Here is a 12873-nt window from a genome sequence, read left to right as displayed (position 1 = left end):
CAGCTTCTCAGAAACCACTTAACAATGGTAGGGCCTCTATCATCATCTAAGTTAATCACCTCGGCCTTCTAAGTTTACTTTTATTCTTTAAAATCAACATCATAGTGGTGTTGTTCGTAGGGATGTAATCAAGCCGAGCCAAGTCGAACTCTTGGATGTTTGAATTTGACTCGTTTATAATCGAACCGAGCTCGAGTTTTATTTAACGAATATATTCATGGCTCACGAGCTTATTCGAACTTTTATCGAGCTTAAACGAGCTTAATAAATATAAATTATAAATTTAAATATTCATTAAAAATTAAATTATATATTTTTAAAAAATTATAATATTCTTGTTAAAATTTATAATTTTATTCTAATAAATAAATTTAATATATTTATCTATGTTTTTCATAAGTAAAATGTAAAATCTATAAATTCAATATCAAAATTATTTTTTTTTTTAATTTAAAAGTTGATTCATGAGTTTAACGAACATGTTCACGAGCTAACAAGTCGAATATTGTGAAACTTGAGCTTGATTTGTTTATCTTAACGAGCCTCATTAAACGAGCTCAAACGAGCTTTTATCGAATCGAGCTCCGAATAGCTCATGAGCGGCTTGACTCATTTACACCCCTAGTTGTTCGTGGTTAACAGGAGGGGTAAAAATGAGAAACAAGTATGCCCTTTAAAAAATTTTAAAAGTTAAGTGAGTCTTTTGAGCATTCCATAATTTTAAGGGTTTAGAATTTATGGTTTGGGGTTTAGCTGAATTGCTGCACATTAATCTCTTTGACCTTAAAATTAGAAGCCAATTTCTTGCCAACGGAGGAGGGTCCTTTGGCCTAACTCTCCTCTATAAATACTCACATCTCCACCCTCTTAAACCTTGGCATCCAAATAATGGGGAATTGCATAGACTTGGAGAAGAAGAAGAAGATGGTCAGGATAATGAGGATGGACGGACAGATCCTTCACTATCAACCACCATTAAAGGTCCAACAGGTGCTGAATGAGTTCCCGGGACATTCAATCTCCGATACACTTCCGGCCATCGCATACTTGGATCCAGCTATGTTCATGAGGAAAGGACGACTCTACTATCTCCTACCATCTAAGAATCAGATCATGGAGACTGGCGATGCCGTTGGGGTTGTTAGAGTCAAGCTGGTCATCACCAAACAACAGCTCAAGGACATGCTAAGCAAAGGAGGAATCACCCCGCATGACATGCTGTCTAACCTCCTAAGAGAGCAAAGCAGGAAACACAGTGCTACAGAGTGGAGACCTAGTTTAGAAAGCATACCAGAAGGCAATGATTTCTATTAGGAACATAAAACAGAGATGTGTCTATCTAGTTATATGTAAGTTAGATAGTTGCAGTAATACAACAGACATACACACATCTGTAATCAAAGGGGCTTTTTCATTTCTCTTCTAACTCATGAACACTTAATGAACTACAATGAGAAGGAATCTGAATTGGCGTCTACATTCAGAGTACATGATCCAGTTTGTCCGGTAAGACTTGTTGTGCAGTGATTGGGATTCCAATTTTTTGTTCAGTGGAGCACCATGAGGTGCATGAAAGATACGGGTGTGTTCTGTTCCTACTCGACCAGTTTAGCACACTTTGGTTGTTGTGCAAGATTAACCATGCAAATGAGATAGCGATCTTCTCCAATTAAATCAACCGACCTATACTAGTTTATCAAAATGGATATGATAAATGGTGCAACAATAGAGAGCTTTTTAATTTTTCAAGCATACGACAAAGATACTGACTCTTATCCACTAAAAATAATATTAATTTAGCAATAAATTTTAGAAATAAAAAAAAATTCGTCACAAATCTAAAATAAAATTAGTAACAAAAAAGAAAATTATTGCTAATCAGTAACGAATTTAGTAAAAAAATATTTTCATTGTAAGTTAATCAATTTTTGTTGCAAAATTCATTACAAATTAATGATGAAATTCATAATTTATAGCAAATTAGTACACAAAATTAAAATTAAGGACGAATACATATTTCATCTCTAATTAGGGATGAATTTATGCTCCAAAAATTAAGATTTTCACACTGCAAAAACATTAATTTAACACAAAAAATAAAATTAGGGATAAATTCAAAATTCGTTCCTAATTAAGGATAAATTTTGTGATGAAATAGAGATTTTTCCCTAAATATAGGGAAAAATAATGAATTCATCCCTAAATTTAAGGATGAATATGTTGATCCCGTGTGACCAGTATGAGAGAAGTGAATTGCCTGTAAAATAAAAATAATCTCTTTCTTGATCTTTCAACTTAATTAGATAGCGCAATTAACATAAAAAATAAACTGAACAACTAAAGAAGGAAATAAGTAAGAAGGCTACAACGTTTTTGTTGGACCCCGTGGTAGTTTTGATGTGATCAACCAAGTTGGTTAGGTCCTACTGTGTTTGATCCCTGTGTCTGAGTGTGCAGGAGCTTAGGAACACAGGAAGTCGAGCGGAAGACGCAGCTAGCGAGAAGGACGGCACGGGAAGGGAGCCGACGGGCTCGGTGCGTCCGAAGGACGAGAGAGCTGCGGAAGAGTACTCCGGTGGGCGTTCGAGGGACGTTAAGCCGGGACGGAAGGCTGCTCGAGGAGAAGGCCGGGAATTGGGTTCGGGTGAGCCCTATTCCGGTTGGTCGCAATCACCCAAAAGAACGGAGCTTCGGAAGCTAAAGAGAAGAAGAAAAGAAGACAAAAGAGGCTGAAATTACTGTAGCAGAAATTACTGTAGCAGTAACCTTGAAGGCGCCTTAAACACATTGAAGGCGCCTTGAATGATTGTTTAAGGCGCCTTGAGCAGTCCAGTTTGACCGTTTGCGCTGCGGATAAAGTTTTATCCGCAGATCGAGTTGGAGGCGCCTTAAACCTTGTTGGAGGCGCCTTGGACCCTCGAGATAGACTTTCCAGGAGCTATAAAAAGGCCCCTGGAGCTAGGAATTCAATAACAACTCAAGCAATCATTGTGTAGCCATTCCTAGCAATAGTTCTAAGCTTCCAAAGTGTAAAAGACTTCTCCGCCTTCAGCAAAGGAGATTTTTCTACTGAGCTTTTTCTTACTGCCTTGGATTAACAACCTCCTTGGTTGTAACCAGGTTAAATCCTGTTTTCTACTTAATTTCTATTTCCTTGCTTGGTTTAATTTTATTTCTGCCTTTACTTTATTTACTATTGCATTAATTGAGTTGAAATCCGAGGAGGGTATTTTTATTTTGTGTTTTCAGCAATTCACCCCCTCTTGCCGGCCTCCGCTGCACCAACAAGTGGTATCAGAGTCTGATCGCCTCAGAAGGACTAACCGCCAACTGAAGCACTACGATCAAGACGATGGCCGGAGCGAACATCCATCCCCCGAAGTTCGACGAAGACTTCGCCACATGGAAGCGCAAAATGGAGGTATTTTTTAAAACAGACTTTGATATTTTAATTACTATGAAATATGGTTTTGCAGCTCCTAAAGACAAAGAAGAAAACACGTGGAGCAAAAAGGCTGAGTTCCACCTACTCAGCGTTCTGCCGCCGCAGGAGGTAAACCGGATCGGAAGCTACGACTCCGCGAAAGATCTCTGGGAAAAATTCCTGGAACTTCACGAAGGTACCTCCGAAGCGAAGCTAGCAAAGCGCGACATCCTCCGGAACCAGTTGACGAACCTCCGGATGAACCAAGGCGAGAAGGTAGCGCAACTCCAAGCGAGAATCAAGGAGCTGATAATGCAACTAACGAACCTTGGAGAAGAGGTAACCAACCGGGACTCTATCCGGTACGCGCTCAATGCCTTCCCGAGAACTCCAGAGTGGGCCTCCTTAGTAGATGCATACTACATCTCTAAGGACCTCGAGGTAAGTACGTTAGAACAGTTATTTTCGACTTTTGAACTTCACGAATCTCGAGTTTCAGAGCCAAATGGAGTAGAGAAGACCGGTCAGAACATAGCTCTAAAGGCAAAAGTAATCGGTTCTGACTCCGAAGTCTCGGTCGATGAATCCGAAGCAGCACTACTGGTAAAACGGTTCAATAAGTTTTTTAATTCTAATAAATTTAGACCGCAGAAAAAGAGGCATCAACAAAGAAAAAGGACGGTTCGCTGCTACAACTGCAACGAAGAAGGGCACATCAAGGATGACTGCCCGAAATTAAAGAGAAAGGAGAAAGAAAGGGAAAAATCAAAAAGCAAGAAACCAGAATCCTCCAAGCACAAGAACCTGAAGGCTACTTGGTCAGATTCATCATCCTCCGAGTCAGACATCGAAGAATTCTCGGGACTAGCACTGATGGCCAACCATCAGCTAGAAGAAACGTCTAGCTCAGAAATGAGCATAGATGAAGGGGGAGGAACATCAGAAGGAGAAAGCAATGATGAAGGGGGAACATCGCAAGATGAGGTAAGTAAGGTACGTGCCCTAAACTCTAAACAGTCTTTTGAGTTTATTAAAGCTTTGTCTAAAGAATTAGATCAATTAGAAAAAGAAAATAAAAATTTGAAATCTGAAAATAAAAATCTAAAATTAGAAATTGAGAAATTAAGAAATAGTACATGTTTAAATAGATTTCCAAATTCAAAAATTAAAGTTTATGGAAAATTGAACTGGTATATTAGAAACCATCAGGGCCAGCTTAGAAGGATACCCAAAAATTATGTACCCCCTAAGTATCTGAATAACCCTATAGGTAGGAACCTCTATTGGGTTCCAAAATCTGTGCTTAATTAATTTTTCAAAAATTAAAAGCTTACAGTGAGAAAATTAAATATTGAAATTCTTTATGGAAGCTTTGTCTAAGGAAGTGGTTGTTGCTCCAATAACCAAGAAGGCCTAGTGCCTCGCCACGACCTGGAAGCTAAAATATTGAAAGAAAATGTTTAATTAACTTTCTGAAAAAGCATTAAACTAGAATTATATAATGCTTTAAAAGTTTTTAAATCTTTTTAAAATTCTAAAAAGTCAGATTGTGAAAATTCAAAAATTTCAATTTGACTTAGAAATTTTTTATTGACTTAGAATTTTTTTTAAAATTTGACTTAGAAATTTTTTTTGGGAAAAATTCATTTTGACTGAGAATTTTTAAAATTTCTATACATTTCACTTAACTTAGTTTTTTTTAACCCCATTTTTGCTGTGATCAAAGGGGGAGAGAAAAGTATAAGTTTAGGGGGAGTTAGAAAAATTTAACATTTCTGTTATTATAAAAAGTGTTGCAAAGTGTTGCAATTTTACTAATTGCAAAAAATTATGCTTAACTTGTTAGTTTAGTAATTTTTTCTTTAAAATTACTTTTTATGTCTATTTTTACCCTAACTTGAACTTGGGTTGATGCACATAAAAAAGGGGGAGATTGTTGGACCCCGTGGTAGTTTTGATGTGATCAACCAAGTTGGTTAGGTCCTACTGTGTTTGATCCCTGTGTCTGAGTGTGTAGGAGCTTAGGAACACAGGAAGTCGAGCGGAAGACGCAGCTAGCGAGAAGGACGGCACGGGAAGGGAGCCGACGGGCTCGGTGCGTCCGAAGGACGAGAGAGCTGTGGGCGTGAAGAGCGTGTGCGGCGTTCGAGGGACGTTAGCCGGGACGGAAGGCTGCTCGAGGAGAAGGCCGGAATTGGGTTGGGTGAGCCCTATTCCGGTTGGTCGTAATCACCCAAAAGAACGGAGCTTCGGAAGCTGAAGAAAGCAAGACACATATTGAAGGCGCATTCAACCTTGAAGGCGCCTTAAACATTGAAGGCGCCTTGAATGATTGTTTAAGGCGCCTTGAGCCAGGTCAGTTTGACCGTTTGCACTGCGGATAAAGTTTTATCCGCAGATCGAGTTGGAGGCGTCTTAAACCTTGTTGGAGGCGCCTTGGACCCTCGAGATAGACTTTCCAGGAGCTATAAAAAGGCCCCTGGAGTTAGGAATTCAATAACAACTCAAGCAATCATTGTGTAGCCATTCCTAGCAATAGTTCTAAGCTTCCAAAGTGTAAAAGGCTTCTCCGCCTTCAGCAAAGGAGATTTTTCTACTGAGCTTTTTCTTACTGCCTTGGATTAACAACCTCCTTGGTTGTAACCAGGTTAAATCCTGTTTTCTACTTAATTTCTATTTCCTTGCTTGGTTTAATTTTATTTCTGCCTTTACTTTATTTACTATTGCATTAATTGAGTTGAAATCCGAGGAGGGTATTTTTATTTTGTGTTTTCAGCAATTCACCCCCTCTTGCCGGCCTCCGCTGTACCAACAGTTTTTACTTGATTACAACCTAAGTGGTTGTTAATCTAAGGTGGTTGAAAGCTCAATAAAAATCTCCTTCGTTGAAGACAGAGAAGCCTCTTACTCTTTGAAAATTTAGAAATAAACTAGGAAATGAATATAGAAGTTGTTGTTTATTTCCTAACTTCAGGGATATTTTTATAGCCCATGGAAAACTCTATCCGAAACTTGAAGGCGCATTCAATTACCTTCTCCTCGAGCAGATTTTCATCCTGGCTTCTTGTTCCTCGAACGTCGCATATGTCCTTCTCGCCCACCAGTGTACTCTTTCGCAACACCTCATTCCTCGGATGCACCAAGCTCGTCGGCTCATTTCCCGTGACATCCTTCTCACTAGCTGCGTCTTCCACTCAGCTTCTTGTGTTCCTAAGTTCCTGCATACTTAGATACAAGACATCAAAGATAAACAAGACCTAATTTAACTTGGTTGACCACATCAAAACTATCATGAGGTACTTACAATCTCTCACTTTTTGATATACATCAATCCAAGTTAAAGTTAGAGTTAAAAACAAAATGTAATAACATAAGTAGATTGTAATTATAACAAAAAAAAATTGTAATATAATGAATTAACTAAGTTAAAGAATTTTACAAAATAAGTATATGGATAAAAATATCCTGACCCCCCCCCTTAACTTGTATCTATTTCTCCTCCTTTGATTATATTAAAAAAATTAAAATAAATAAAATAAACTGTTAGAAAATTTGAAATAATTTTCTAATGATACATAACAAGAATTACTATCATGTCCCATGGTAAGGTTGTCCAACAAAAAAAATCGGACAACACTTCCTCTATAGCAGTAACAAATAAGACATGTATACAATGTCATAAGGCTACTCACAAGCTATCAATAATAGCCCACACGGCTGGAACATACACAACCATGCAGTTATATACATAGCCCACATGACTGGAACAAAAAGAACATAACCACGTAGGTGTATAATAAGCAGCTCACATGGCGAAAGTCACAGAATAACGAATGCAAAACCACAAAACAACTAACTCTAAGCTGGTTTGGCTTGACACAACAACATTAAACCAAATACAAGAAACCATAAAGCTAGACTCTAAGTCCACATTGAGTTATTACAATACCAAGTTCACAAATTCAAAACACAAATAAAGCAGGAAAAAAATTAGAAAATCATCCTCGGATGTGATGTGAGACAGGCAATCAGGATCCTCCAAGTGTCCTTGTATCATCTACTTATTTCCTGGCAAAAGAAGAACCCGTTCAAGGGATGGTGAATGCTGGGACTCGACGGGTAATAGATAGATAGTGCATGAGCATAATAAATATCTAGAGATTCAAAGGTATACAATCTCATAAGAAAAAATATCATGAACTACAGAGATATTATAATAAATGTTTATACTTGAATCCATATACTAAACTAGTAATAGAAAGTCAGGGGTAATGAGGATTTACAATAGTACTACTCATAATTACAAAGGTATCATGTGAGGTATATACATACTAGCAATAAGTAAGTTAGTGTTGAACCACATGCAACAGATATATAACTCAACATATGTAAGCATATCACATGGATACAATAAAACAACTGCATAAGTAAGCACTCAACAGTATAAGCAAGTATAATAACAAAAGCATATGCATGGATGGTCACTCCCGCCCACCCTTCTGCACCACGACCGCTGTATAGTCGAGAGGCCAAGATAGTGACAAATTGTACAATACTCCAGCTACCACTACTCTCGAGTAGCCGAGTGGACAGTTGCATAGTAGGTAACTAGTTACATAGCAATAGGATCCCAATTGCTCACAACTCCAGCTACCACTATCCATGAGTGGTCGAGTGGTGCACGACAGGACAAGCGGCTGTTGGGGTTGCAAGGTTGCAAACATAGTCCCACATTGAAAACACATGGAAAAGATCATAGGTTTATAAGAGAAAAGATATCTCCATTGGAATGAGGCCTTTTGGTTAGAGTCCAAGAGCAAAACCATGAAGGCTTAGGCCCAAAGTGAACAATATCATGCCATTATGGAGATATCTAAATTCTTTTTGATCCTACAATTGGTATCAGACCCGGACTGTCAGAAGGTTTAACCGCCAACTGTGCACAAGAGCTATGGTCTGATTGAGTCATGTGGGTACAATATTGACCTCGAACAAAGAAAGTGGGGGCTCCTATGTTCGAATCAAGAGGACCAGACACTAGGCAGGAAGTCCTAGTTGTGGCTAGGCAAGGAAGTCCTAGTAGGTCGGGTGGACCGAAGGGCAGGAAGTCCTAGTTGTGGCTAGGCAAGGAAGTCCTAGTAGGTCGGGTGGACTGAGGGGCAGGAAGACCTGGTGGGTCGAGCATCGGACGTGGAAAGTCTGTGGTCCTTTGTTTGAGGAGGGGGGATTGTTGGGGTTGTAAGGTTATAAATATAGTCCCACATTGAAAACACATGGAAAACATTATGGATTTATAAGAGAAAAGATATCTCTATTGGAATGAGACCTTTTGGGTAGAGTCCAAGAGTAAAACTATGAGAGCTTAGGCCCAAAGTGGACAATATCATGCCATTGTGGAGATATCTAAATTCTTTTCGATTCTACAAGAAAAAGTATGATGAAAGAGAAAGTGTGATGGGAAAAACTGAAGAGAGGGAGAGTGTGATGAGATAAAATGAGGAGAGAGAGTGTGATGGAAGAGAATGAAGAGAGAGAAAGTATGATGAGAGAAAATATAGAGAGAGAGTATGGTAAGAGAGATTGAGGAGAGAGAAAATATGATGAGAGAGAAAGTATGATGAAAAAATATGAGAGAATGAAAAGAGAGAAAATAATGAGAGGGTGTGTGTGATGAGAGAGAATGCAAAGAGAAAATGGTAGAGAATGTGTGTTGAGAGAGAATGAGGAGAGAGAGTGTGATGGAAGAGAATGAAGAGAGAGAAAGTGTGATGAGATAAAATATGGAGAGAGAGTATGGTAAGAGAGAGTGAGGAGAGAGAAAGTATGATGAAAAAAATGAGGAGAAAATAAAGAGAGAGAAAATAATGAGAGAGAGTGTGTGATGAGAGAGAATATAGGGAGAAAATGGTAGAAAATGTGTGATGAGAGAGAAAGTATGTTGAGAGAGAAAATATGATGATAGAATGAGGAGAGAGAAAGTATGATGAGAGAGAACAAGGAGAGAGAGTTAAATGAAAGAAAAATTGAACAAATATACTAAGGGTATTTTCGTCCAAAACTTAATTCTTATTCCCATTCCATCAAACCTAAGGGAGGGGGTGAGTTTCATCCATATCCAAATTTTTGGATTTTATTCTTTAGGAGGTTCGGTGGTTGGCTTGAAGAGGGGTTGGATAGTTATGTCACCCCCAAATCGATTTCTTCTCTACAAGAAGGTTAGTACGCAGCGAAATACACTAAACAAAACAATGAAAGCAATCAAGGAAAAATACAAACGCTAACAAGCTCGATGTAACGTGGTTCGGAGATTGCTTGCTCCTACTCCACGACGTGTCCTTGAGGTGGACGAGCCCTTGATCCTTCGGTGGATCAGTCCCCGGCAATCTCCGACTAGAGCTTCTCCTTCTCGGTGGAGCAAACCTCTCACAAAGGTCTCTTCCTCTTTACAAGATGAAACTTAGGATTGGAGAGGAAGAGTAGACTTGGAAGCTTTGGGCAAGACTAAGAAGGTTTACAATCAGCACAGTGACCTTCTTCAAGCCCCCAAAGTATCCCTTAAATAAGAGGAGAGAGTTGATCAACAATCAACTCAAACCCCGACACCAGTCGATTGGTCCAAGCACCAGCCGACTGGTGTGCCGTTGGACACAACCAACGGCTCTTTCCAGAAAGTCAATTTCCGCCAACGGCTATGCACCAGTCAACTGGTCTCAGGACCAGTCGACTGGTCCCCGTAGCCGACAAGCACAGAAGTATTTTGTGCATTTTGTGAATTTGGATCAGTCGACTGGTCCCATGACCAATCGACTGGTCCTAGTACATTCACTCCTCTCATCCTTTCCGGAGTCGCCTTTGAAGCCCTCTTCCTCGGCCTTCGTCCCTCAGATGCATCCGAGCCCACGGCTCCTCTCCGTGCCATCCTTCACGTTGCCTTGAAGTCCACTTTCCTCGGCTCCACTCCATTGCTCCTCGTCCGACGGTCTCTCGGATGTCTTCCACACCATCCTTTACCGACTTAACGATCCGAGCCCTTAGATGAGCTTCCCACACTTGGCCGCACCAAGTTCCTCATGTGTTTCACTAAGTCCTGCAAACTCAAACACATATCAAATACATATGAAAGCCTAATTTAAACTCTTTGACACACAAATCAAAACCTACATCGATTGCACCAACAATCTCCTCCTTTTTGATGTGTGGCAATATGTTTAAGTTAGACATAAATAACAACTTTGAAAATTAGAAGCAATATGTAAACATGAAGCATAAAACCCAAGCTCCCCCTTAACACATGCTCTCAACCTTAATTTTCAAAGATTTGCGCACAAGTAAACCAAGTAAGTTTCTAACTTAAACCTTCCCTTTTCTCCCCCTTTGACACCATCAAAAATATTGTACCAGACACGTACACATACTATGATATCAGTTCCAACCAAATTTGGACCAAAAATTTAATTTCAGAAACCCTCAGAGTGCTGGAAGGCTGGTACCAGTCGACTGGTACCTGTCACAGTCGACTGGTACATGTTGAACTCAAATTTCAACCTTCTGAGGCCAACTTCAGAAATGCATAAAATTTTTTAGAAAATTTGAAAAATCATAAAATTTTGAACACATATTTCTTGAAATGTCCTTTAACAAGGAAAAATATGTTTTCATGAAAAATCAAAGTATTTTTGAAATTTTGACCAAATCTCAAAAATCTTGAAAACATGTAAGTTTGTATCAAATTAGAATCCAGTTTTGCACTCATATGTTTCCATATAGCTATATCATTGTAAATAAACATAGAATTGTTTTCAAAATATTTAAAATATCCAACTATGATCTATGGGCAAGATGTTCATTAATTAAACATTTACTGTCTCCATAGTTGGTCTATGATTACTAACAATTTGATACACTTCATAACTCATCAAAATGCCACAAGCATAAGTGAATTATAAGTATCATCCTAGTATCTCACATTTATGGTTAGAAAAGAAGACAAATCATTGTGAGATAAAGATAACCTCTACTTAGCTCTCTTGATCATGAATTTCTATCAAGGCTAAGTGCTCCCCCTTAAGGTCTCAAATCAATCATTTTTCAAGGATTTGAATTATGATTTCAATGGTTGACTAACCCAAAATCCTCTAACCCTTGAGGATTGACTTTGGCACCCAATACAAGTTCTTTCTAATTGGGTTGACCAAGTACTCCTTGGAGATCCATTTCCTATCTATGGTCTTAGTTTTTGATTGCCCCCTAGCAAGTAAACAATGGTAGGTCTTTTCATTGTTGGGTTTATTGTATCCTAACCCATTTTTCTTGAAACTTGCCCTTTGGCTCCCAATAATCATGTTTAGGGTTTTAGAGCCAATTCCAAATTTTCTAAGGGCATTGGTAAGGTATTCTACTTTTTCCCTTAAAACCTTATTTTCTTCCTCTAAATATGACTCATTTGAACTAGAAGAAGCATGCATATCGTTGTCCTTAGAGCACATGGATTCTAATTATTCTTTAAGCATGCTAATATCATGTTTCAAAGACTTGTTTTTCCTTTTAGCCTTGAACAAATCATCATTTGTACTTGAAATAATTTTAATTAAAATATGGGGAGGAAAATTATGTACCTCACTTACCGAGAAGTCCGAATCCGATGTTTGACCTCCCCCTTCACTTGAGCTCCCTTCTTCATCTTCACTTGAGCTCTTTCCCTCTTCATTTTTGGATGAGGTGGAGGCTACATCATCAATTCCCATTAAAGCAAAATTGACTACATGGTGCTCTTCTTCCTCCGATGATGATGGATCATCCCATGTCGCCTTTAGATTTTTGACTTTCTTCCCCTTTTCTTTTGTCTTTTTCTTTTCTTCCGTCTTCTTCAATAGGAGGCATTCATCTCTTATGTGTCCCTCTCCTTGGCAATTGTAGCAAATGATAAAATCTCTTCTCATTTTTCTTACCATATACGCCTCTTGGTCGCTATCCATTGAGGCGCTTGATTCTTCGGAGTCGGATGTTGGCGGGGATGAAGACTTCTTCTTCTTACCCTTTCCCTTGTTTGCCACAAGGGCTACTCCTCTTGATCTATTTGCTTCTCCTTCTAATCCTTCAACCCTTGTTTCGTAAAGCTCCATTGTTGAGAAGAATTCATCTAGAGAGCTCTTCTCTAGATCCTTTGAAATGTAGAATGAATCTACAATGGAGCTCCATGTTGAGGTTCCTGGGAAAGCATTGATGGCTTTCATCATAATGTCCCGGTTGGAGAGTTTCTCACCTACACTTCTTAGTCCACTTAAAATTTATTTAATTTTAGCATGAAGTGTAGATACCTTATCTCCCTTCTCAAGCTTTACATTGTTGAGTTGAGTTCGGAGGAGGTCTCTTCTTGCCAATTTAGCCTCGGATGTGCCTTCATGAAGCTCTACTAGCTTTTTCCACAATTCCTTGGTACTTGTGTAGTT

The 12873-nt window shown here is 38.9% G+C and overlaps 1 protein-coding gene across 1 annotated transcript; it reads left to right on the top strand.

Annotated features, from left to right (window-relative positions):
• Positions 1-879: 879 nt before the first annotated feature.
• Positions 880-1483, top strand: LOC122025075. The gene has a single exon (XM_042583833.1). It carries the CDS (start codon positions 889-891, stop codon positions 1312-1314), a length of 426 nt encoding a protein of 141 aa, XP_042439767.1. The 5' UTR covers positions 880-888; the 3' UTR covers positions 1315-1483.
• The last annotated feature ends 11390 nt before the right edge of the window (positions 1484-12873 follow it).

This window comes from Zingiber officinale, chromosome 9B (assembly GCF_018446385.1).
Source record: "Zingiber officinale cultivar Zhangliang chromosome 9B, Zo_v1.1, whole genome shotgun sequence".
NCBI lineage: Eukaryota > Viridiplantae > Streptophyta > Magnoliopsida > Zingiberales > Zingiberaceae > Zingiber > Zingiber officinale.
Note: the sequence above shows the minus strand (reverse complement) of the source record. Positions and strands in the feature narration are given on the sequence as shown.